This window comes from Papaver somniferum, unplaced genomic scaffold, assembly GCF_003573695.1.
Source record: "Papaver somniferum cultivar HN1 unplaced genomic scaffold, ASM357369v1 unplaced-scaffold_25, whole genome shotgun sequence".
Lineage (NCBI taxonomy): Eukaryota > Viridiplantae > Streptophyta > Magnoliopsida > Ranunculales > Papaveraceae > Papaver > Papaver somniferum.
Genome location: NW_020635485.1, coordinates 808,107 through 830,638, shown reverse-complemented (window position 1 = coordinate 830,638; position 22,532 = coordinate 808,107). Strand labels below are relative to the sequence as shown.

Below are 22,532 nucleotides of genomic sequence, written 5' to 3'. Positions count from 1 at the left end.
TTAAATACAAATCTAAAATTTTACTGTGGGGATTGAACCCCTGACTTCTTCCTTCCTGGAGTTGATGGGATTAAATACATATATTTACTTTTACGGTGGGGATTGAACCCATAAATTCCTCCTTATTGGAGTGGATTGGGTACTAGTGAGCTATGCTCTTAGGCCCGTAACAGTGGTGGTTGTGGTGCTAGTTTATAAGAAAAATGTCAAAATGTGAGAATCCAAAAGTTTCCGCAAAAATGTGTGCCTTGGGTTGAGATTTGTGTAAGAAATAATAAATATATTTTCCTTGTAATATTCGTAAGATTCCATAAACATCTAGGGTTTTTTAGATAAAAGAAAAAAACCTTGATGGAATTATTATTAGATAAGCAATCGATCATACCAACATTAATGTACCAGAACCCATCAGAACTCTGCAGTTAAGCGTGCTTGGGTGAGAGTAGTATTAAGATGGGTGACTTCTTGAGAATTCCTCGTGTTGATTGCCTTTTGTTAGGAAGCTTTGAAGAACTTTCACACGAATAAACTGGTTTCTATTCGGGTTTTTTCTTTCTTCAACCTTTTCCTCTGATTTCCCTTACGCCATCAGCAGCTAAGAAGCCGTTCATAGGCTCTGATGGGGTTTAATCACATAAATCTATAGGGTTTCTGCGACTCAGGGTCATATTTTCTTCGTTAGTGGAATCAATTTTTAATTAGAAGCAAGGTTAGTGGAGGTGACAGTCTGACAATCTTTCTGCAGCAACTCGTCAGTGCACGCTTGAGTATAAACCAGTCCATAATCTGTCAGGTAATGATTTTCCTTAATCCCATCAATCTTGAATCAAGTTTCTTCATCGAATCTGCTCATATATTTTCCTTTACTCTATCTCAAATTTCTGCTCATTTGACATTTATAGCAATTTCTTCCAATCCCTTACACTTGGAGGAATTCTTCTAAAACCCCAATTAATTCAACAAAAAATTATCTGAGTCCCCTATGATTTTAAAACTGAGTTTTATAGATTCCAAATTTTAATTTTTTAATCTCGCCTCTTTTCCCAAACCCTAATCTTTCTTATTTAAGCACTGTAAGATGAAGTTTTTTTCACTCCTGTTATGCTCCTCTTCTTCTACAAATTTTCTTAAGTTTACTCAGTTACAACCAAAATCACCAATAAACCCTTTTGTAGCTTTTCACCCGAGTCTTAGTATCAACATGTATGCTGTTTGGCATGGTGATAATTCTCAATTGACAAATCAACTTGAAATATCCTTGAACCTGAGTCAGGGCAGACAGTTTCATGTTAATGAAATCATTCCATCAAGATATTTGCACAATGAAAATCTATGGACAAGCTGTCTATTAGGTAGGTTTGCTGAACCAGTTGCTAGGAATAACTGGGATGTTAGAAATGCATTACTTTTCCAGTGGAATATTCAAGGAGGCCTCTCTGTGAAGATGGTGAGTGACTGGGTGTTCTTAGTTAGATTTGAAAGAGAAGATGAGATCCATAGAGTACTAGCTGTTGCAACCAGGGTTGTTATGGTGACTTATTATGCATCAAAATTTGGGAGAGAACAGAGAACTTAACAACTTGGAGTCCTTCGGTGAAATGTTCTTCATCACAATTCACAATGTGACTCAAGCTCAGATAAGCAGTGATAACCTGAGAAGATATACTTCCTGCATGTGAGATATTTTGTCTTTCTCATATCCAGTTAGAAAACCAAATGGGAGTTACTCAATCACTGTAAGGGCAAGCATAAGATACAAGCAGAGACTGTGCTTCAGTGTACTTGCTAAAAATGAGATGGGATATACTAATGAAATCAAATTTCAGTTTCATCATTTTCAGTCGCAGAACTGTGAGCAACAACTAATTGACCAGCAGCAGGCTGAACAACAACAAGCAGCAGTTGATGCAATTACGGTAGCTATGAAACAAATTGATGAGCAACATCAAGAACCTATGATTGCTCAGCAGTTGGAGAATCTATAGTTGCAGCAGCAGGACATGAACTTCCTGAAGATAGCCTGGATAGCTCAGATTATGATCAAGCTTTTTCTAAGGTAACATGCACTAATTACCTTAAGCATTTAGATGAAATTCTGCTAGTCATGATAGTGATAAAGGTGGACAAATATGAAAAACTGGTCCAGCTGGTAATCATCATCTGAATGTTGATGCTCCCCCTTATTACCACAATTCAAGTGTGCACCATGATACATACATGTGGAAGGTTTTTCAACAAAGGGATAGGACTGAAAAATTGTTAAACATGGAATCTGGCTATTGGTGTGAGTCTATTTCTTCTCAACAGACTTCAGTTAACAACACTGCTTATTTAAGAAAGTGGACTCTTATGTTATCTTATTTCCACTGGGATACACCTTTACCTGCTACGAAAAAGCCAAGGATTGCAGAGATTGACCTGAATTGTCCTCCTCCAAATAAGTTGATGATTGAAAATGTAAAAGATATCCAGATGATTGAAGAAAACATCAATTTGGTTGCTTATCCACACCAACGGTTCAAAAGAGAAGCCTCCCATGCAAAGCCTAATAACAATGATGCTGCTTCTAAGGGCAAGGAAGTGGTTCACACAGACTGATCCAAATATGACCCCAAAATGTAGAAACTAATATCTGATTAACTGTGCAGACCCACATCAGAGTCTATGGCTCTTTTTATCTTGTTTTTTTTTGCTTTGTCTGCATGCTTTATTTTAGTTTCTGCTGCTTTAGTTTCCACCTGTACTTTTGTTAATTCATGCTTTAATGCTTTTTTGATTAGGATATGTAATATACTTTCTTAACTTGTTTTATCTCTTTTTCCTTGCCTCTGTTCTAGTGTTAATTCCTCCGTGCCTTGTTACTTTGTTAGTCCTCAGCTTAATTTGCCCCTTTAATTATCCATCCTGCATCCCTTTTTCTTGTTCCCAGACTTTTAGTATTTTGTATCACATGTTCATTTCATTAGGCTCTAAAACTTATTTTTGCTATCTCCAATTTTCCTTTGTCTGTTTCTTTTCAAACTCCGGCAAAGACCTTGTTAGAGCACTGCTCGGTTGAGCTCGCGTGCGTTGCTATCTCAAGCATGTTTGTCAATGTTAGTGATCAATACTATAAGTCTTGATTTCTAGCATATTTATAGATGTCTTGGACTAGGACATAGTTTGTGTAGTTGAGCTTAGACTTCACGACGCTTATAGCTTGTGGAACTTCATCGACAAAAGGTATGTGGAGACATAAACTTATCTATCACTTGGAAAGTCTATTTCTACTCTATCTCCTATATTGAGACATAAGTCGTGTTACGATATAGTTTTCTCTATACACATTTGAGATTTCGAGCTGAGTATATCTCGCTTACATATTTCTCGAAATATGTGTTGGTAAGCTTTCGCTTCGACCAAGTTCATATTATATTATGAGAAAATTGCCTAGTAACGTCTTACATGGTTTGTGTGATACACTCATTTGGTGTAAGACTTGGAATGTTTCGATAATGGTTATTTCAATATCTTGAAAATTGCTTTGATGCTAATAATGTGTGAAAATGGCTATTGTCATTATAGAAGAATGTTTCAATGATTGAAATAAAGATTTTAGAATCTTGTAACCATCTTTGGATATAAGCATAGTGTGTTCGCACATTAGTGTATAAGTCAAAAACCGGGAGCCTAAAGTATGCATACTTGTGTGTATACAAAGAGGTTGTAGAAGACTTGGTAAGTGGAAGTTCACGTACGTGAGTTTCTGCTGAGTTTGAAAACCAAAACCAAACTCAAATCCGGTTACCTAAAGTAGGCATACCCGTACGCATACTGGCAGAAAGTTCACGTCCGTGAATTTCTGCTGAGTTTGAAAACTAAAACGAACTCAAATCCGGTTACTTAAGTACGCATACCCGTACGCATACTTAAGTATTTACTTTCTAAGATCGGTTGTACATGAACCTAAAATATTTATCAATAAGTAATGCAATCTTTGCAAACCGTGGCTATAATGTTCATGTACTGATTCCAGTGAATCAAACTGATTTTGCTTTAGTTGTGTTCTTATATAAATCGATGAGAATATAGCAATTGAAAAACTCTTTACCTAGTTTCATTTGAGTCATTTGAACTAGTTATGGTTGAGATGAATAAGGCTGATATGAGAGTAATCATATGGCTAACCTCGGTTAACTATTTGTGAACCAACATGGTGTACACGTTTATGTACGGTTACATAAACCTAAATGAGGGTACATTTCATTTGTGTATAACAATCTAAGTTCGATCTAATGATTGAAAGATATTAGCTTGGTTGAATCAGGTTTTTCATCTAACGGTGAATATTGAATGCTTTGTTACCAAGGTAACTTGGATTGCAAACCCTGATTTGAAAACTATATAAAGGAGAACTCTAGCAACTGGGAAACCTAATCCCGACACCTCCTGTGTGTTACTAGTTGCATAAATAGAGTCGATTCTCCTTTAACCTTAGGTTTCTTCTCGAGACCCTGTAGGTTAACGACTTGAAGACTTAATTGGGATTGTGAAGACAGACCCAACTATTCTCTTTGTAGTTGCATGATCTGATCTTGTTGTTTCTATCGTGATTGAGTGCCATTGTAAAATTGGATTGAGATTTATATCTCTGATAGGCAAGATAGAAAAGTAATCACAAACACCTTCGTCTCATCGTTTGTAATTCCACAATAACTTGTTTCGCTAGTCGATTAAGTTTATTGTGAGGTGATTGATAATTCTAGGATGTTTTTTGGGAATATAAGTCCGGGTTATCAATTGGTTCTTGTTCACCTTGATTTATCAAAAGACGGAACAAAAAACTATTGGGTATTTATGTGGGAGACAGATTTATTCAATCCTATAGACTTTTATGTGTGAGACAGATTTATCTATCAAGTCTTCGACTTTGGGTCGTAGAAAATCTTAGTTGCGGGTGAGATCAGCTATGGGAATCAAGTGCGTAGTATCCTGCTGGGATCAGAGACGTAAGGAGCGCAACTGTACCTTGAATCAGTGTGAGATTGATTAGGGTTCAACTACAGTCCAGTCCGAAGTTAATTGGTAGTAGGATAGTGTCTGTAGAGGCTTAATATATTGCGGTGTTCAATCTGGACTAGGTCCCGGGGTTTTTCTGCATTTGCGGTTTCCTCGTTAACAAAATTCTGGTGTCTGTGTTATTTATTCCGTATTATATTTTGTTATATAATTGAAATATCACAGGTTGTGCGTTTAGATCAATTAATTAGAATATCCAACCTTTGGTTGTTGATTGAAATTGTTTGACACTTGAACATTGGTCTTTGGTACCGTTCAAGTAATTCCTCTTATATTCAATCGGGCTCGCATATTTCTATTTGCTGATTGCGGATTGAATTAAGAGTTAGAGATATTAAACTATTTGATATACTTTATTCTAGACTTAGTCTGACTGTCTAGTTGATTCTCTAGAAAGTGTATTGGAGTAAGTCCTATCAGATTTCCAAACGAATTGTTGGGTGTGGTTGTTAGACCCCCGCATTTTCATACTTATTCACTAGTTATCTTCCAATTATTCCTTTCTGTCTAAGAATCTTTGTTAGTCTTTTGTTTCCCTTGGTCACTAAAATAATGAGATTACGGTATTGGTAATCCTATGACTAAAGACCACTTAGATTACCTCTGCCAATATTATAAACTTGACATTGTCTTCTTAGACGAGACAAAAGCCCCAATGTCACGGATGGACTTACTTTTAAAAAATTCTCATGTCCATGACTGGTTTATTATGCCTTCGGTGGGAATAGAGAAAAGGATAGCAATAGTGTGGCATAATAATATAGACATGAGATTAATATCTTCAAAACTTAATGTGTGCCATTTCGAATTGAAACTAGGAGATTTAGAATCTCTGATTACTTGTGTTTATGGAGCTATTGATGCTAATGATAAAATAGAACAGTGGGCTTGTATTTCAGAGTTAGCAAAACTCATTACCAAACCATAGATTTTAATTGACGACTTAAACGTAACTTTGGATCCAGCGGAAAAACAAGGTGGTAATCAGTCAAACTCCAGCAGTAAATATTTTATTTTTTAAACTAGCGTTTCTCTGAGATTACAAGACGTGAGATATGAGGGAGATTCTTTCACATGGTCAAACAATCGAAAAGGTGAAGCAGACATCCTTAAATTGTTATCCACCGATTTAGCCCATTGGAACTCAAATACTTTTGGGAAAATCCACAAACACATTAAACCCCTAAACAATAAAATTGACATTATCCATAGGTCCGAAATTTTTTCTAAAGACAAATTAAAAAATCTTCAAGCGTAGCTAGGAAAATGGTACAAAATGAAAAACGATTACTACCATCAACTTTCTAGGGATAAGTTCTTCAAAGAATATGATCAGAACACAAAATATTTCCATGCCACCGCCTCAAATAGAAAAATAATTAATGCGATAAATTCTCTTAGAGAACCTTACGGGCTATGGCTTTCAGATAGGGATCAAATCAACTCGCTTCAGGTTAATCATTTTCAACAAAATAGGCACGTCCCAAAACAACAATTCCGGCTTTGATCTATCTGGCAGCATAAATCCTTGCATCACTGTTGAAAAAAATACTTCATTGACGACAGTAATCCCCACTAAAAAAGAGATCTGGCTCACCCTATCTAAAATGAACCAATGGGGAGCCCCAGGCCCGGATGACTTCCAGCCAGGCTTTTTTAAAGCCAAATGGGACATTCTGGGAAAAAAATATCGTTGACTCTGTCCAAGAATTATTTCGGTCGGGCATTCTCGACAAAGATCTTAATCATTCATTCATAACCCTCATTCCAAAAATTTCCACGCCCCAAACACCGGGAGATTTCAGACCTACTAGCCTGAGTAATACCATTTATAAAATCATCTCAAAAATATTAACTAATAAACTAAAACCCATTCTCGGTAAAATAGCCTCCCCCAATCAACCGACTTTTCTCCCTGGTCGACAAATCACAGATAAAATCATAGTTGCTCATGAAATTATCCACTCGATGAAAATCTCCAAGAAAAAAAGGGATTCCTGGCGTTAAAACTAGACCTATCAAAATCTTTCGATAGGGTTGAATGGACTTTTATTGAGAAAGTCTTCTTGGCTTTTGGCTTCTCGGAATTCTGGACAAAATTCATTCTGCAATGCATTTCGACAACCTCCTTTTTAATCCTTCTAAACGGTTCCCAGGACCCACTTTCAACACTTCGAGCGGTTTAAGACAATGTTATCCTTTACCTCCGTATCTTTTCCTAATATACATGTAAATTCTATCTAGACTCCTCGAAAAATTATTGAAGACAAAAGAATCTCTGGATTTCAAATAAACATAGATGCTCCAAATATATTTCACCTTTTTTGCGGACGATTGCTTTTTATTTACAAAAGCGGATCTGGGGGAAGCGAAAAGTCTTTTGGAAATTTTAAAATTATTTGGGAACAACAAGGCCAGATGGTTAATCTTCAAAAATTCAGCGTCTACTTCAGCCCACGAATACATCCGAAACATGGGACGATTATAGCAAAAATCTTAAAGGTTCCGATGATGACCAAAAATGATAGATACCTGGGTACCCCGCTATTCTTTGACAAGTATCGAAAAGTCAGTTTTGAGCCTCTACTACGACGATATTATTCTACTTTACAAGGATGGAAATCAAAACTATTATCTCAAGTGGGTAGGAATGTCTTGATAAAATCTATCCATCAATCCTACCCAACCTATCAAATGCAAGTTCATGCACTGCCAAAAGAAACGCTTGATCAACTTGACCGTATTCAGAGAAATTTCTGGTGGAAAAAAGATGGACAAAAAAGACAAAGAGGATTTATAAAGGCTTGGAAAAGTATATGCAAGCCCATTTTCCAAGGTGGTTTAGGAATTAAAAATCCCCATCATTTCAATTTATCTCTTCTCACTAAACTTACCAATATATTAGTAACCGAACAAGACTATTTATGGGTTAAACTCTTAAAAACAAAATATTTCTCAAACTCGCACCCTCTAGAAAAGTCAAGAACATCAAATCTATAGCTTGGATCTGGACTAGCATACAAAAATGTTTTGAGATAATAAAAGGAAATTTTGTTTGGCAAGTCAAAAACGGAGCTTCGGTGAAAATTTGGGAAGACAGATGGGTTCCTAACACGGATATAATCCATAAAGTCCCCAACCCTCAAGATCAGATACCAACAAGAGTTCAAGAGCTAATAATGGATCATAATAAGTGGAATCAAGAAAAGCTAAACCAATTCTTTTATCAAGGGGATAGGGAAAAAATCCAAGCTATAAATCCAAGGAAACAAGAGCAAAACATTTTTAGATGGAGGCACCATCACTCAGGAAAATTCTCGGCCAAGAATGTTTATAACTTTCTAGCCAATCAGGACCAAGACAATAATGATAGCCTAGATTTCTCATGGACACAAGATTTGGAGAATTCAAACAATTCCAACAATAAGACTTTTCATCTGGAAACTATCACAAAAAGTTCTTCCAACTTCTGCTAGACTAGGTGCTCATAAAAGGACATCGACCAGATTTTTCAGTTATGTAATAATCAAGCGCAAGAAACGGAATTTCATCACTTCTGCGAGTGTCTGTTTGCAAGAGCCATTTGGTTTGGTCTAGCCCTAAATAATATAATCTTTAGTTACATTCCAGCACATTTATTTCTTGGATTAAATGGTGGATTGCGGAAACTAACCATATTCAGGTAAAAATCTCCACCATACTTTGGTTCATTTGGAAATATAAATGCTCGGTAGTTTTTGAGAAAATCAACCCAAACCCAATCAATTTAATAGGGCAAATCAATAGTTTCTTACAATCTTCCCCGTCAAATACCCTTCAAAGCAATATGAAAACTCAAAAGAAAATATCAACCAATCACTCTTGGTCCAGCCTAAATTTAGATTGGATAATCTTCATTGATGCTTCTTTTAAGAAAGAGGATTGTCGATGGGATATGCTTTCATTCTATATTGAGCTGATGAAGAGACGTTAATGCACCTATCTGCGGGTTCGGAGTGGGCAACGTTAGCTTTCCACATAGAAGCAAAATCCTTGTTAAAGGTTGTTACGTGGCTAAAAGAAAATATTTTATCAAGCGTGTTCATAGTAACTGACTGTAAAGCGTCGGCTTACATTTTAAACAAGGTAAGTACAGATTCTTCGTGGTCAACGGAAAATACCTTGCAAGAAATAAGGACAATATTGGGAGATCTACCTCAAGCTAAAGTGAAATATATTAAGAGGAAGAATAACGCAGCGACGGACTATATTTGATAAAAATGATCATGTAAATCTATTGTACTATATTTGCTAGTAATATAACGATTTTTTCATAAAAAAAAAAAAAGAAAAAAGAAGAATTATTATTGAGGTTAGTGTAAATGCTAATTTGATATTTTAACACGCTTCAGACACCCCATATCTCCATCTCTGGGTTACGGGAAGAAAATTATTTGGCCTCACATAGAGTACCCAGCTGTTCCGAAAGTAAATGCGACACGGTTAGAACATTCCATAGCTGAACATTGGAGAGAATTTATTGTTTTTCTCTGCGCTGTAGAGAACCCTACACAGTGTGGAAACCGGCAAGGTTTAAGTGGGCAACGGAGAAGAGTTCTTCCTCCTTTTTCCGTATTCAGTACCCAGGAACAATGTCGAGGAATGCGATCTCAAGGCCTCTCAGTTCACTGAGACAAGAATCAGTTTTCGATTCTTATTACAATTCCTATTTCAACAATTCCCTGAAGGTTCCCGAATCAACTCCTCCTCGTCCATGGAAACCGATCTTCATCGAATACGTTCCCGAAGAGAAACCCATCGTTAACACAAACTACAATCAGCTTCTACGTTGTTGCACTGATTTGAAATCCCTCCTTCAAATCCATGCACAATTACTAGTTTCAGGATATAAATCAGACAACTTGACAGATACGCATTTAGTACAGAACTACTCGTTATTTGGTAAACCTGATTTCGCAAGGTTTGTATTTAATAAAATGGAAAAACCAACTACCATATCATATAATTCGATGATCAGAGGTTATACAAGAATGCAACAATACAGAAATGCTATGTTATTGTATCATAAGATGTTGTTTATGGGAGTAGAACCAGACAGGTATACTTTTGTTATTACTTTGAGAGCTTGTATTGAAGCTAATAATGTAGATATTGGGTTTCTTATTCATGAGGAAATGGTTAAAAATGGATTTGATTCTGATGTTTTTGTTGTGAGTGCTCTTATTGAATTTTATTTCAAAATGGGCAAAATTAATGCTGCAGAAAAAGTGTTTGAGAATATGCCTGAACCTGATGTTGTTGTTTGTAATGCAATGCTTAAGGGGTATTCGCTTAGTGTGAAACCTTTTGAGGCTTTGAGGTTTTTTTATAAGATGCAAAGGGAGGGAATTGAAGTTAATTCAGAGAGTTTGTTAAACTTGGTACCTGCTGTTTCTAAGTTGGCGTCTGTTCGTTTCTGTAGAGCTTTTCATGGTGTTGTTACTACGAGAGGTTTTTCGAAGGCTGTTTTGAATGGGTTGATAGATATGTACTCGAAATGCGGAGATGTACTTTCGACTAGGGCTGTGTTTTATCGAATGTGTGGTCGGAATGATGTTTCATGGGGAACGGTGATGGAGGGTTTTGTCAGTAATGGTTGGTTTGGGGAAGCATTGGGGTTATTTGATTGCATAAAAAGAGAGAGATTGAAGTTGAATCCGGTATCAGCAGTGAGTGCACTTCTGGCTGCCGCTGAGGTTGGAAATGTAGAGAAAGCAAGGGAAATTCATGATTATTTTTTAAGAGCAGAAACTGCTTCAGACATTAAGAGTTTAAAGAAAGCAAAGGAGATTCAGGATTACTTTGTTCATTTAGGAATTGATTCAGATGTTGATAGGTCGTCAACATCAACCTCTTATAGAGCAGGAATTGACACAGATACTTATTGGTCATCACCAGAAACCTCTTATTAGCTCAGCTTAAGACTAAAGTTCACCTAAAGTACATGGTAATTACTGTATTTTAGTATCTTAAGTTGTGCAATTACAGTTATATTATTATCTTTGTAAATTTTGATTTCTTAACTATGACCATTTGTTTCTCATGTCCAGCAGGGAGCCAGGGTTAGTATGTGCCCAAGCAACATGTAAAAGATAGTATGTGATCTTTTGGCAATCATGTTTTCCACATTATCGATTGCATAGTCTTAATATCAATTTCAATAGTAATGGTATATGTTTGAAAGATACCATAACAGAATTTATATATGTTTGGATAATCACAATGTATATACCAACTATGAGTAGATACTGGATAACCGAATCATTTTATGTTACTGATGGTATACTAGAAAGAATCTTGGACGTTTGCCTTCAGCATTCCAGCATGCTAACTTTTGTTGATAACCTTAGTACGTGGTTTGTATCAGATACATCCTTCAAACTTCTTGAGCAGAAACTTACAAAAAGCAAGGGAGATTTATGGTTACTTCTTTGGAGCACAAATGACTCATAGGCAACAAAGCGAGAACTCATGTGAGTTTCATAGTTACTTTGTTCAATTAAGAATGGATTCATAACTTTAAGATTATCAACCACATCAAACTCTTATTAGCTCAGTTTAAGACTAATCTTCCATGGCAATTATTGTATGTCAAAAATCTGAGTTATGCAAGATTATTCCCATCTGAGTTATGCAAGATTATTCCCATCTTTGTTAGATAGATGCGAATCTGTTGTACTAGTTTTTTATTCCGAATTTATTATGGCAATCTTCTAACCATGCTACTACTTAATTCAAATAACTTGGCCAGAGTCTTTGTTAGTAGTACTATAGATTTGTCGGTCAAAATCTGTCACACACATCTGATATATAGTAGTGCATCTAGTTAGTGGGAGTAACATGTGAAATGCTTCCTGATTGCTACTTCCTGTGTAGCCTTGAATTTGTAAGTATGCTAAACATAGTACAGGAACTTGCATTTGCCTATCAAAATTTTCATGTCGCATATGAATGACAGGTACCATTAATGCGCAGTCACACCGAATACTAAATGACCAGTATTAAAGGGTTTTCTTTTGGTTGTCTTGGTCTTATCATTGATCTCAGATGTCTGTTTACAGGTGTTCCAGATGGTGACTAATGATTTTTTCCTTCTAACGATCATAAGGAGTATGTAGTCCCCTGCCAAGTGTTGTATTTCTTGCAATATTTGGTTAGCTTGACGGGAATCAACAGTTTCACATCTCAGAGGAAGTAAATCTTTTACTATCTATTTCAGTTGTATCTGGTTATAAAAAAAATTCTCTCTCTGAAAATGTCTCCGTTGCCTGTGAAGCAACTCTACCATCTCCTTCTATCATGTCTACCCCCTACCCCTCGTAGAAACTAAATGTCAGCGGAACACTATGGAGAGAACTCATTTGTTTTTTGTGTACAGCATTTGTTTTTTGTATGTTATTTGTATCTATTTATGGACCATAATGCAGTTTATAATAATGGGAAATTTTGTTAGGCATGATCAGCCGGGGGTTCTTCTGCCTTGTGCTATGAACTTTATAATGAACTTGTGGCTAAAAGGAAGATATTGCCAATCCTCTAGTTGTACTAGTTTTATACTTTTATTATTCAGAACACAGATGTTGGGTTTAATTGACATGAACTTCAATCAGATACCTCTCACATGGTTCGATAATTGTGATGGTAGTGAGAATGTCAGAGAAAGGATTGAAAGAGTATTAACTAGTAACCTAATTCAAATGTTATTCTGGACCTTAGCCTGGAGAGGTTGTTTAAAACGGGTTTGAATCATGATTCATGACGTGTTGTTGTTGATGAGTATGTTCAGATCCCAACATAGGATTTCCAACATAGAGACTGTTTCTCCAAACGTAGGCTTGAACTGGTATCGAGAAATTGACGTTTAGTCCCAAAATTACTGGGCTTGGGACGCTTTAGTTCATCCATCTCATGCCTAGTACTCTCTAGTTCAAAAAAGCCCCGTCTCCAACAATTTAGTCCAAATATGGACGAGTTAGCCCAAAAATACACCGATTCATGGATATCTCGGATTTTCACAGTACCAAAATTACCCTTTCAGAATTTCCATATACGAACAATTTTTTTCAAATGTAATGTGTATCTAAGATCTCAAATCAGAAGAAATTGAGAAAGATGGAGAGAAAGGGAGAGATAAACAGAGATATAGAGAGATTTTGGAGGATTAAGTTGTTTCTTCATCAGATTATTTTGATCTCAGGTTAGTTTTTCATCGTTAATCTTTTGTTTTACTTCTTCGATTTTATGACTATGCTTTTTTTTAATGCATGGTAGGAAATCGATTCAATTTGTTATCTTTTGTTAGATCTTTTTGATTTTCTTTTTTTAGTTTTGATTTTTGTTATATTTAAGTTTTGATTTTCATGCAATTCCGATTTCATTTCTTTTTCATAAATTTGTTGCTCTTTGTTAGTTTTTCGATTTTGAGATCTACATATACATGATTAAGATGTTTTTGTTCTCTTCATATATGTTTTTTATAACACGACCAAAGTTATTAATGGCGATTAATTGATAGATTGATTGGTTTCTTCTGTTTTTGACTAAACAGAATGTGTACCTGTATATGTTTCAGTTTATGGTTATTTTAAGATTGATTCAAAGAATAAATTCTATGGTATGTTCAAATGTGATTCAGATATATTTGTTTTTAAGTCTCTGTGTTAGTGGATTCTATATTAAGAAATTTCAGATGTGATTCAGATTTTTCTTGAGCTACCTCTGTTATTATATGTGATTTTTTTAGATCTCTTGATCTCTTTATTTGTGTGCTTTTATGACGCGTTTGATTTTATTTCATGATTTCTAATTGATAGAGTATCTGATATCTTTTTATGGTGATATAACATGTGTACTTTATACCATGTATATGTTCTCTATATATGTATTTTTATAATACGCAAGGTATCAACCATGTCTAAGAAGGTTGTATACATATTGTACACTGAAATTCTCTTTGGTAAATGCATAGGTTGTTTTGATTGAATCAACGCTCTATTTTTGTTATTTTTCTGTAGATATGTACATACTTGTACACTATACTTGCTTGCTCTCCGATGAATGCATGGCATGTTTTGTGGTTATGGATGCTAGAATTTGTCATTTTTTCTGTGGATGTGTACATGTTTATACACTAAAATTCTCTATGATGAACATATAACATGTCATGTGGTATGAATGCTAAAATTTGCTAGGTTTTTATACAGGTGCATAATTTTTTGTATGCTAGTATGCTCTTTCTATGAAGGGATGGCATGTCCTATGGGTATGATGCCATAATTGGTTATTTTTTTGTAGAGGTGTACATGTTTGTACACTAGTATGTATTTCAATTTATATAGCATGTGCATGGACTTTAATATACACCATATACTCCATCTGTTCTATTTTACTTGATGTTTGGAGTTTTTTTTATGTTCCAAAATAGATGATAGTTTTAGTATTTTTCTCATATTCTCACTGATTTTCCCTTGCTTTGGAATCATACAATATCATCAATTTTTATTGTAATCAATACTCTAATTTTAAATCTACTCTAGTTTGGTAGTATATCCCAAGTAAATTACTAGGGAATTGATAACTTTCTCTAAAATCTAGAAACTAAAAACTAGTCATTTAAAATTTTAAGAAGAATTAATATGGGTAGAATTGGAAAGATTTTATTCTCTATGGTATTTCTTAATCTCCGTGAAAACTCTACAACGTCAAGTAAATCGTAACGGAGGGAGTATGTTTTTTAGTAATATGTAGGGTCTGAACCAAGTCTGAGCAGGTTGTGTATGATTTTCTTGAATCATGGTGAGTATTCATCCATATTTTGGGAGATGCGTACACATTTATATACTAAAACTTTATGTGTGATGAATGCATCGGTTGTTTTGTTTGAATTAATGCTATATTTTTGTTGTTTTTTTGTAGATGTGTACATAATTATACGCTAGTATGCTCTCTCATAATTTTATGTTTTGTTTTGTGAGTATGGATGTTGGATTACTTGCTTTTTTAAAGGTGTGTACATAGTTGTACACCATTATGCTGTGTCATTATTATATGGCATGCTTTAGGGGTATGGATGTTGGATTTCTATAGGTGTGTAAATAGTCATACACCATTATGATCTCTCATAATTTTATGATCTGTTTTGTTGGTGTGGATGTTTGATTAGTTAGATTTTTGTATAATTCTACATGTTTATATACTAGTATGCTTTGTGATGAATTGATTGCATGTCCTGCGAGTATGTACGCTAGAGTTTATTATGTTTCTATATAGGTTTACATATTTGTACACTTGTATGCTCTGTAATGATTATTTTGAGTTTATTTTTAACTTTAAGATTTTCGGGATCATATTTTTTGGGTGTATATAGTTGTACACATGTTAATGTTAATGTGTACATAGTTGTACATATTTTTGACTTTATGAATGGTATTACTAGGGTGCATGAATCATTTGGTCGCAGTTAATGAATATGGTTGGACATGAATACGTCGAAGAGATGATTACCTCTTGATTATTCCATTCATAAATGGTGGATATCACTAGGGTAAGTTTATATACCTTTGCAATTGATCTTGAAACCTTATTTTGACCATAGTTAACCCTAGTAATTATGTGGATGATATTCGGGTCGATAATATGTCACACTTTAGACTCATTGGGTATTATTTGAATTTATATGTATGTATAAATTTAGGGACCCATACACTCAAAATAATTTTACTCAATATTGGTAGTGATATTGTTGCTTAGGTACACGATTCAAGTTGTACGTGTGTATATGATTGTGCACGTTGTCCGGTCTCATTTATATATGGCATTTCTATGGGTATGGATGTGCACAGGTTGATTGTTTTAAAGATTTGCATAGTTCTGCAACTAAGTGTACATAGTTATACACATGTTTATTGTTTTTGAATCTGCGCATATTTTTGCAACATTATGTTCTTTTTTTCCAAATAATTTCATTGGTGCATATGTTTTATTTTCCAGGTTGACGATTATCATGTTGATGTCTAAGAGACGGGTAAAAGATCTTATAGGTAGAATCATTAGTCACATATCCAGGACTCCATTTGGAAGACAAAGAAATCAACGCATCAAAATTGCTAGAGAGAACTAAAGAAGGCCTATGATGTGCACTGAGTGCTTTACTTGCACCTTCCTTGATGATTTACTACCATTCTTGCTTATGACTTTGTACTTTTTCTCTCATGTAAACTGTTACAATGAATGTTATTATCTTCTTTATTTTAAGAATTTAGAATGGTTTTTACTTCAATACATGTGTCTTTATTTTTGCAGGTATAAATAATTTTATAACATGTCAGTACATATTCAACATCATGTACACTTTGATTTTCTAACCTGTCAGTAGATGTGCACCATCATGTACATCATTATGTACACATGAAAAAAAATCACATAAAATATACCATGTAAATCTGAAAACATCTGCATTCAAAACATCTATATTCAAACTAATAATAAGATTAATTCAAGGTTTTACAAATAGTAATAGTTGTTTAAGAAAGTTAAGAAACATAGTTGTTAAAAGTTTAAGAAAGTTACAAACAACTTAAGCAGGTTTTAAACATAAATCAAGTTGTTTCTCTCCTACTCGTACGCCAATCTTGGTATTATTTATCTTCTGCGATATTCTACAGTTTGGCAGGACTACCGACAGGTTTCTGCAGGTTCTGATGCTATCATCTCCAATAAGTATATACACACCTAGTAAAATCAGACAAATCCAACTTCAAAAACTATGAAACATGTCATACATCCATGAGATAGCTTACCAGTGTACTAGCATGTATACCATGACATCCATACTTCGAAAATTATAGAACCCGTGACATCCATACCCACAAAAAGTTCATATATCCATGACATAACATACTAGTGTGCAAGTATGTACACACCTACAAAAATCTTAAAACCAATATTCATACTCGCACAAGAAAGTTCATATGTCCATGAAATGATACTAGCAGTGTACATGTATGTACACACCTATAGAAATGACATAATCTAACATTCAAAACCACAGAACATGTCATACTCCCATGACATGATACATCAGTGTACAAGTATGTAAACACCTCCAGAACTTTAAAAAATAAAACATACATGCTCATACAAAACATGTCATTTGTTCATTTGTTCATGACATGATACAACAATGCATAAGTATGTACACACCTACAGAAATGAAAAAAATCCAACATTTAAAACCACAAAACAGATCATATGCCCATAACATGATACAATGGCATACAAGTATGTATACTCCTAAAGAAATCCAACAAAAATAACATGCACGCCGACGAAATAACCCACACATCCTTGAGATGTCATACATGTGTACAAATCTGTATACAACCACAACTAATTTAAGTAAAATAGAATTCATACTCACATAATAGTACATATACCCCTGAAATGTCATGTTGTCGTACAAATTTGTACACAACTGCAAAAAATCTAACAAAAATAACATCCATGTCCACATAACAGTTCATACACCCCTGAAATAACATCTTGTATACAAATATGTACACTACCACAACAAAACTAACAAAAACAACATTCATTCCCACAGAACAGTCCATACATCCCTGAAATAAAACGCATATTCTTCTTATATTTTCTCTCTCTCACTACGACAAATATTCTTCCCGCCCTACGTGGCCCCACTTTTCCGCTCATCCTTTCCCTCCCCCATAAGAGTTAGCCTTTAAAACATAACAAGTTTATTGAAAGATTTGATTTTGAATAAAGATGAAACAAAATATGTGATATGAAGATGAAACAACATATGTGTACTTATATGTACACCAGTAATCGAACTGTTTAAAGATTTGCTTTTGAATAAAGATTTGATTATGAAGATGAACAACATATGTGTACTTATATGTACACCAGTAACACAGGTGATGGGAAAACAAGTTTAAAACACGCACAACTGGAAATATGAAGTGAAAAAACATGCTGGTGCACAGTTATGTACATTAGTAACACAAGTAATGGGAAAAAAGGTTCAAACCACACAAACACATGCCATATGAAGATGAAACAACACACTGGTGGACAAATATGTACACTAGTAATACGGGTGATGGGGAAAGAGCTTCTTTACACAAATTTTGGACTAATTTGTACCTAGTCAACTAGGACTGGACTAATCTGTACATTTTGAGGCGTTTTTGGAAGAAACCGTTTTTTCCCATTAGAAAGATTGCCCAGTTACTAAAGAAGTCTAGTTTCAGGGACAGACAGTTCTGGTTCTGGCGCAACCCGTAAGCCATTTAGATATGTTAAGTGACAACTTAGAGCAGTTCCTATGAAAATCAACAAATAATTTTTTTTTGTTGAGCCAGGTGGATGGCCAAATAGTGGTTTCCACTATAATAAAATTCAGGGTAAAGATGAGCCGCACGCTCAAACAATCCCCGCCCAATGCTACTTTTCAATCATCAGTGACACTACTTTTCAATTCCGGCCCACCCCTTCTATTTTAATAATATAAAAAGGGAAAAATACGGTTTAGTCCAAAATCTCATCCAAATATACTAATTAGTCCTGACCCATTCAACTAGGTACATATTAGTCCTTTCTTTATTTGAAATATGAAAAATACACAAGTACCCTTTCTGATTTTCAACTTAGTCCAAGTGTTTACATTTCAGTCCAAAGTGATTTATCATAATGTCAGCAACTTTAAATAATAAAAAAACGATTTATCTTCCGAACCGCTCGTCCCAAATTAGCAAACATTATATATTCGGAAAGCTCTTTCCGAGACGAGTAAAAAGAATACCCATATGACTATATAGTTTTCACTTTTAAATTTTTTTAATTTACATTGGTGTACAACTATGTACAGAGCTGTAAAAATCCTGAAAATTCACATCCATACTCATATAACAGTCAATATATCCATGAGAAGGGACGATGGTGTACGACTATATACACAGCTGCAAAATCTAAAAAACCAACATTCACACACCAAAATAGGCCACATATTCATGATACAAGACAATGTGGCCTATATAAAAAGAGTACAAAAAGAGTACAAAATAGGCCACATATTCAAGAGCTAGAAAAAGAATACCCATATGACTATATGATTTTCATTTTAAAAAAAACTAAGTTTACACTGGTGTACAAACATGTACACGTCTATAAAAATCCAAAAAAATTCAAAGACAAGACAAGATGCGCCAGTTTGTATACCGCATACAACTTGAATCGTCCACATAATGCTATACATAATAAATAAACATAACATGGAAACTCAAATGGATTTGAACCATCAACCTCTGCAAACCTTGTGATAGGCTTGGACGCTCTACCATTTTGAGCTTATGAGTCCCTAAAGATAAACAATAGATGTGCACAGTAACAATACAACCATGCATAGTTGTGTACCCAAAACATGTGTACCAAGGACATATCCACGGACATTAACAATCGACGTTTGTACAACTGTGTGCACATTAAAAATAAATATGTGCATAATTGTGTGCACATTAACAATCATTAACAACAACTACAGTGTAATAGTGTGCATATGATTTTGCTAGATATCATATGAAACAAAAGTAAAATAAGCTTCCACAAAGAAAGAAGATGTTTGACGTTGCTAGACCACCAAAAGTCTAATAATCTTACTACTCCATGAACTCAGGAGTCTTAACAGAGTGCTTACTTGAACCATATTAGTCAGAAAAAAAAGTGCTTACTGGAATCAGATTCAAGGGAGACTACAACTTTCAAGGGAGAGAACAAGCTAAAGTCCAGGAAAACCTAATCTAATTTAAACCTTAATAGTCATAACAACACAAAATAGGTAAATCATTAAGTAAGAAGAAATTTGATACCTTATTAATATCTAAAAAATGTTCACTGTTCTTCTCATTTTCTTAAGCTCCCACCAAAAGTACATAAACACGTAGAAAGCGTGATATTGGAATCATCAAATGATATCGAAAACCAATAACTTAGGGTTTCATCAAGAATTATCTTTTTATAATTTTTGAGAGAGCACAATGTTGTACAATTATGCACACACCTACAAAAATATAACATCCATACCCACAAAACAGACCATATGTTATTGCGATAACACAAAGGTGTACAACTATGTACACCACTAAAAAGTCCAACTAATCCAACATCCATACAAGCAAAACATGTCATATATATATTATTGAGATTGTATAATGGTGTACAATGGTGTACACGCCAACAAAAATCCAACAAATCCAACATACATACCCACAAAAATGGCCATAAATCATGAGAGAACATAATGGTGTACAACTATGTACACACTTACAAAAATCCATCATTTATACCCACAAAACATACATATATTATTGAGATAGCACATTGGTGGACAACTATATACACATCTATAAAAAATCTACTTTACGTGTATAAAAACTATCATTTTTTGTGCACATATTTGAATCAATAGAAGTTCTTTTGCTATCTAAATGACTATTTACAACAGATCTAGCTAGAAGTTTGTTTTTTTTATAGCAAACCAGTAGTGAAAGGTCCTGAAGTTGATGGGAAACCGGGTACAGGGAAATTACTGGTCACCGGACCGGCAGTGCAAGACTGTGCTCACCAAATCCTGAAAATTCTCGCAACAAATCAACTAATGCTCACAAAGACATAGAGAAGTAGTAAAGACAAGCAAAAATTTTCATATATTTATTACAAGGTATATACTCAAAAGGGACAAGAGAAGATAAAACAAGTAGGACCCAAAAAAAAAAATAAGGAAAAAGATCCAAAGAAGCAAATTAGTGGAATTACATGGCATGGAGAAGAGGAAGACAAATGGGCAACCTAAAGGGACAAAGATGAACATTTCATTAACACAACCTTAAAAATGTCTTGCATCTAGGTTGAAAAATGCGCAACTCTTCCTTAAAATGGAGTTAAGCAGTTTCATACATGGTGGGGACAAGCCGTTGGAGAATGACTCAACTTTCGCGTACGAATAACTCAGTGGCTTTCTCTAAGAATTTGCATACTCTAGCTATGACTGTCAGAGTCTATATATGCAAATTTTATCAACAAATTCAAAACTTACACCAAGTTACTATCTACATATGGGAACTGCCAACTGTCGTAGTTGGACTAAAGAGAAGGCACATGCAGTTAGTGGAGACTTGAAACAAACAATGGATAGATGTGTTTATCTCAGTTCATTTATGTGCATACTTTATTGCTCCTGAACTAAATTTATCACGAAGAGATTCTCCTGGTCTATTTCTCCACGAGAACCTTATTGTATGATCATTGCCAGTGCCACCCTCTATATCATTAAAAGAAAAAGCCAAGTAAGCCAAATCCCGATGCAAGAAATACACAGCGCGTATACATTACTGTATAGTAGACAATAAAATAGCGATTTGTGACTTTGCTGATATTCTTAAACAAAGCTACCTACATAGTTATTGTTTGGATTTTATATCTAGGTACATATGAAGCTTGACAATTGAATGCATCTTCCCTAAATAATACCAATTGGTACAACCAAACAAGTAACTAGTGTAATAGCAATCGATATTCATCATTAGTAAGTTTTCAAATTGAGAAAACATCTAATTAATACCAATTAGCAGATGTAGAACTAACTAAAATTGATAAACCTAATTATGGAGAATTTAAATTTTGCAGGTGAAAATAAACTGGATTTTAAAAAAATGAAAATGAATTGAGATTGAAGTTGAATGATGAAGTAAGTGAATCAGTTTAATCAATTTTCATAATGTTTCCATGGATCGATTATAGAAGACAGTGAAGGATTCGAAAAATGTTAATTGAATTGAAAACTAAAAAGAGATTACCAATGTTGTAGATCAGCAAAATCAGATCGGAGAAGAACAAAATTGTTGCGATTTGATGAAGAACCATTTATCATTTGTAATCAAATCTAAATCTGAACCGTAATAGAAAAATCTAACTCTGAGGCGAATATCTCCATGAGCACAACTGATAATATCGCAAAACTCATCAAAGAAATGCCAATTTTCATCACTAACAGAAGACTGATGAAAAATTAAACCCTAATTCCTACCAAATATAAGATCAAATTTGTTGGGGGAACATATACATAATTTTTCTATTTTTGAGAAGAATCAGTCGTTTGCTAGCAGAGAAACACAAAAAGAATGAAAATAGAATACAAAAGTGTGTGATTCCTTTAAAGGGCATTTTCACGACTAGAAAAATGTGATTTGGACTGAATCGTTAAAAAAGGATTAACTCGTTTATAAAATGTGATATTTGGATCTCCGCGTACTAGGCATGAGGAGGCTGGACTAGAACGTCCAAAGCCCACTAACTTTGAGACTAAACGTCAATTCCTACATATAAAAATTATAAAATTTATATATATAATATAATAATATGTC

The 22,532-nt window shown here is 34.5% G+C and overlaps 1 protein-coding gene, 1 long non-coding RNA gene and 1 other non-coding gene across 4 annotated transcripts; 2 read left to right on the top strand and 1 right to left on the bottom strand.

Annotated features, from left to right (window-relative positions):
• The first annotated feature begins 371 nt into the window (after positions 1–371).
• Positions 372–490, top strand: LOC113341200. The gene has a single exon (XR_003355819.1). It is a non-coding gene; the product is annotated as a 5S ribosomal RNA (ribosomal RNA).
• A 9,098-nt stretch (positions 491–9,588) lies between these two features.
• Positions 9,589–11,314, top strand: LOC113341161 (pentatricopeptide repeat-containing protein At2g39620-like). Of its 2 annotated transcripts, none has more exons than XM_026586147.1 (2): positions 9,589–11,044; positions 11,151–11,314. In XM_026586147.1, the coding sequence occupies exon 1, from the start codon at positions 9,690–9,692 to the stop codon at positions 11,007–11,009; it is 1,320 nt and encodes a 439-aa protein (XP_026441932.1). In that variant the 5' UTR covers positions 9,589–9,689; the 3' UTR covers positions 11,010–11,044; positions 11,151–11,314. The 2 variants fall into 2 exon arrangements, with proteins under 2 accessions (XP_026441932.1, XP_026441931.1); XM_026586146.1 differs by having other exon boundaries at positions 9,590–11,044; positions 11,148–11,314.
• Positions 11,315–20,275: 8,961 nt separating this feature from the next.
• On the bottom strand, positions 20,276–22,289 carry LOC113341196. The gene is made up of 2 exons (XR_003355812.1): positions 21,966–22,289; positions 20,276–21,430 (listed from the first exon to the last, which is right to left on the bottom strand). It is a non-coding gene; the product is annotated as an uncharacterized LOC113341196 (long non-coding RNA).
• Positions 22,290–22,532: the final 243 nt, after the last annotated feature.

What these genes read in the sequence shown, in the direction of transcription:
- LOC113341161 (XM_026586147.1), top strand. Translation starts at nt 9,690, where the DNA reads ATGTCGAGGAATGCGATCTCAAGGCCTCTCAGTTCACTGAGACAAGAA.